The sequence below is a fragment of the Phalaenopsis equestris genome, unplaced genomic scaffold (genome assembly GCF_001263595.1).
Source record: "Phalaenopsis equestris unplaced genomic scaffold, ASM126359v1 Scaffold000002, whole genome shotgun sequence".
NCBI classification, from domain to species: domain Eukaryota; kingdom Viridiplantae; phylum Streptophyta; class Magnoliopsida; order Asparagales; family Orchidaceae; genus Phalaenopsis; species Phalaenopsis equestris.
Window position 1 is genome coordinate 29,104,099 of NW_018164444.1, and position 4,879 is coordinate 29,108,977.

The window sequence follows — 4,879 nt, forward strand, 5'->3', positions numbered from 1 at the left end:
AATGCCCTCTCATTTACTGTAGTTTTCCATATATATATATATATATATATTTATTTTTTATCCCACATATTAATCCGAAAGATTTTAATGATTCATTATAAGTTGGTAATTCAATTTGTATTTGTTATACTTTGGTTAGAGATTGAAACAACAATAGCAACACACCTTTCGTCTCACTAGGTGGGGTCGGCTACATGATTTTTTTTTGTTCTCATTGTGTTATATTGTGCGTCATATTTCAATTTAATTCTAATAAATCAAAGATTTTTTTTTTTAAATATACAACACGCACATGTCTAAAGTATTCATTTCGTGATTTTTTCGATAAAAATTTTGTGATGGTTATTGACTATCAAACGTTACCCTTCATTTTTCACATCCGAGATTTGGCGACACGACTTCTTGGTTCAATTTTGATGCATCGATGCTCGTTTATTTATACCAATGCATATTTATGTTTCGATTCGATCTTCTGCTAGCATTCAAGGATGCCATTCTAAAGTTCATCCCATTTCAGGCTTCTTTATACTAGAGTAGTATATCAGAAGATGCATTCTTACATAAACTGGTTTTAGTACAAACAAAGAGGCTCTCATATATATAGAAGAATAGATTTAAAAAAACTTCAGTAAAGAAAAATATTCTTAATACTGTAGATAATATGGTACTGAATTATAGGAGCTATATTTGTGGCCCCATTAGCACGTAGTTTTTGCGGGTACGTTAGCATGTAGTTCACAGCTTGGTCGGCCTGGTCTGTTTCTTCTTCATGTTTATGGTATTAAGTGTGTGTTTGGGGTGATGGCACTTGTGCCCTCTATTTTCTGAAGAAGTTGTGGTAGAAAATTACTTATTATCTTTGGGGTTGCGATGTGGTGTTGCACAATAGTTTTTTCTGATTGATAATATTACGTTTTACCTGTCTTTTCAAAAAGATGCAATTGAAAGCTGCGTTTCTCACTAGACCGGACTTACTGCAGTGGTTGTTAGAAAATTGTACTATGATTTTTTCAATTTTATTTTTTGTAATAGTCATCGTTAACTTTTTAAATAACAAATTCTTCTATAGCAGTTTCACAGTTGTTTCTTCAAGCAGCTGCAGCTGCTCCAAACAGGCTCTGCAACTGTTTGAGGTAGTTGTGAAGTTCAAAAAGCTGTGGTGATCATTACAAATTTATTTTAATTTTAAAAAGTTAGACCACAAATTTCTGACAATCACCACATTTTAACAGGTCATATTGAAAAAAATAGATTTTTTATCACAGAAAATTCTAGAAAGCACCGAGAAATCAGTTTCCCTAAACAGGGTTGTAGTGGTGGTTTAAAAAGTAAAGCAACCAAAAAGCTATCCCAAATGAGCCATAATTGTGGTGATTGCTAGAAAGCTGCAAAAAATAAATAAATAAATAAATGTAATAGCTAACATAATTTCTTGAAAAATAGTTTCTTATGTGATAACTTCATGACTACATTCAATAGCTGTAGTTGCCCAAAATTGGCACTAATTATTACGTTGCATCCATAGAAAACTTGGCATTACTTATTTGCCCAAACAATGCCACCAAAAACTTATTTTAGCTGCAAAGGTCCAATGCATTTAATATTATTCACTCCCAACTCTAAAGTTCAAACTGTGAAATTACATCAAATACAAATTTTTAACATTACCATGGAAGAGGTTATTAACTCTAAAGTTCAAACTGTGAAATTACATCAAATACAAATTTTTAACATTACCATGGAAGAGGTTATTAACTCTAAAGTTCAAACTGTGAAATTACATCAAATACAAATTTTTAACATTACCATGGAAGAGGTTATTTGGTGATTTTTTAAGACTGAGATGATAAAAATATTACTTTAATCTGTTTGGGGTGGTGGTGCGGTCAGTTTTGTCTGATTAGATAAATTGCATTTTGACAACATTTTCAAAAAGCTCACTGAAATCTGTATTTCCCAACTGGTCCTGGCTAGGAACGGTGTCAGCTTTCCAACATTGGTACGACTTTTTCAAAAAAATAAAAAAAAAATTATAATTGTCACATCTTCTTTTTTAACATCAGATTATTTTTCAATAGCTTCATATTTGTTTTTAAATGAGCTACAACTGTCCCAAACAGATATTTAAAATTTGCTATGATCTACATCTCATATAGGGGCGGAACTACGCTATGCCCAAAGGGTTATGAAATCAAATGCTACGAAAAAAAATATAAAATTTTATGCATTATATATTCATTAGTTGTTAGATATACAAATTCATAAGAATTGTGCAATATGTATGTAAATTTTCCTTCATTAAAATTACATTTACCACCTCAAGCGCAATTATACTTAACTTGATTAGCATCAATTTCTTTTAAGTATATTGATTTGGACAAGAAGCACTTGTTGTGCGTATATGCCACGCATTCATTTCCTTTGCAAAGTATATTCCCACTCATCTCTTTTGAAGCTAACTCACACTTGTCAAGCTCTCGCTCATAAATTGTTTATTTGCAAATAATTACCTCCAATTTATGGGGGGAAAATGAAATTATTTCGCTTTCAAAATAGTGACGCTCAGCCAAACCTATGCGAGCTCTACGCTTGCTTGTTCTGAACCATTATTCTATGCGGCTTTTTATTTAGCCACGTCTTTGGCTGATTTTTTGGCTTTTTTTTTTTTGGGATAAAAGTCAACATGTCATAAACTAAGGACCATTTAGGTAATTTGAGTTTTGACAATTTTTTTTTTCTTTTAAGTTGTGTTTTAAAATTGCTGAAATCAGAATTTTCATACTGTTTTTGACTAGGTGCGGTGACAGCTTTAAAGCCGCGGTCAGGTTGCCCACCCGACCCCCACCCCCAATAAAAAAAAATTTGTAATAGCTACTGCAGTTTTTTGAATAACAGATTATTTTGTAGTAGCTTATTAATAAGCTACAGTTGTCCCAAACACACCTTTAAAATGACAAATTTATAATTTCAAAATCTATTTGGGATTATAGAATAGTTTTAAAAAGTTTTTTAAATATCAGTAGCTTATTAATAAGCTATAGTTGTCCCAAACACACCTTTAGAATGACAAATTTATAATTTCAAAATCTATTTGGATTATAGAATAGTTTTAAAAAGTTTTTTAAATATTTAATGAGCATTAAAATATGAATAAGATGTTTGCAAGGACTCAGCATAAAAATCACCTACTCCACAAAATCATCGGCTTTCTTTATTAGAAAAATAATTTTAATCATGTTTTTTTTTAATTTTATTTTTCACGACACTCAATTAGCTAATTATTATATTAGTGATCACCTCTCTGAATTTTTTAAGTGCAATTAGTTTATATTTTTATTATGTATGTGTATTAAGTTTATTTGATTATGTTTGATATGATAATTATATTATTAGTCACCTAAATAAATATAGTGAACTTAATTTAAAGATCAATAATCATACTTAGATATGTTTTTCACATTTTGTCAATACATTCTTTCACATAGGTCGAATAAAATATTTATTTATCAGACAGAGCTATAAATACTTAATTATATTAATTCAAATAAAATTTTTATATCTTTTAGATTTTCTTATGCCTAGGTGTATTGATATCTCTAAGATCCCTATAAATTAAACTTAAAAAATCCAAGTCTAAATGATACCTTATTGGAATGCTTAAACTACCCTAGCACTAACCTTACCTCATAAGGTCACTTTGGTCTTAAAACAAACTCAATTGATATCTAGTCTATTATGTAGGATTAGAAGAATAAATATAAGTTTGATAGGGTTCCAAAACACTAGAATTTCTCTAACTCAGAACTTTAAATTAGTTAGCCTTAACCTGGGTTTTATGATGCCACATGTGGCCAACCCTATGTTTCATTTGTATTGTTCAATTATTATAGGTTTTTCTAGGACCTATCATAATTGGTTAAGAAGGTTTAAGTCTAACCTTCCTATTCATAAATCAAACTAAGTTAAATCTTTATAATCAACGCTTGCAAAGTTTGAAAAACTCAGATCAATTCAAACTTTAGTGTTTGATGTACGTAGACTATAGGCCTCTTTAGGGCAAATGAGTGGTGTAAGATTAAAAATATAAATTTATTTAAATTATTAAAATAATGTGCTCAAATATGTAGCATAATTTTTAAACAAAAAAAATAAGTAATTCTCTTATTAAAAAAAATCATAATAGAAAGAATAAATATTCCATAGGTATTTTGTGTAATAAATTTAATTATATAACTTAAGAATAAAGAGGGCATTGCCATTGATACCACACATTTCATGCATATTTACATATTTAATACATAAATTTTTATATTTTTATACATGCTATTTAAATCCTTAATATTATATTAAAAATATCTCTATTATTTATTTTAAAAAAATAAAACATATATTATCATGTATGAAGGCCCTGCATTTGCGTCTCCATTCCATCTTGTTGGAAGATACGCTGCTCAGCGTTTCCAGCTTCCTACTCCAAATCCCGCGCTCGATACCGGTAAATCGCCGGCGACCAACGGCCCCTTAGGGTTTCCGGGAGACCTAGTCTCTCAATGGATGTCCAACGGCGGCGATCCCGGCTCCATGCTCTTTCTCTCTTCTTCTTCTTCTTCTACTTAGTTATCTCCGCCCACTGTGTCGACTTGGGTTGGGGGAAGAAGAAAAAGCACGAGATCAAGGGTCCAATCAAGACGATCGTTGTTGTAGTCATGGAGAATCGCTCCTTTGACCACATACTTGGCTGGTTGAAGTCCTCCCGGCCGGATATCGACGGCCTCACCGGCCGCGAGTCCAATCGCCTCTCCACCTCGGACCCTTCATCGCCTGAAATTTTTGTCTCTAATGACGCCGTATTCATTGATTCTGATCCCGGTCACTCTTT

The 4,879-nt window shown here is 31.5% G+C and overlaps 1 protein-coding gene across 1 annotated transcript in view; it reads left to right on the plus strand.

Moving 5' to 3' along the window:
- The first annotated feature begins 4,416 nt into the window (after positions 1-4,416).
- LOC110025312 (non-specific phospholipase C1-like) overlaps positions 4,417-4,879 on the plus strand; it is a 17,503-nt gene continuing 17,040 nt past the window's right edge. The window contains 2 exon segments of the mRNA XM_020725732.1: positions 4,417-4,874; positions 4,876-4,879. The exon segment at positions 4,876-4,879 is cut by the window's right edge and continues 819 nt beyond it. Of these exon segments, the coding sequence (XP_020581391.1) occupies positions 4,551-4,874; positions 4,876-4,879 (328 nt within the window). The 5' untranslated portion in view covers positions 4,417-4,550.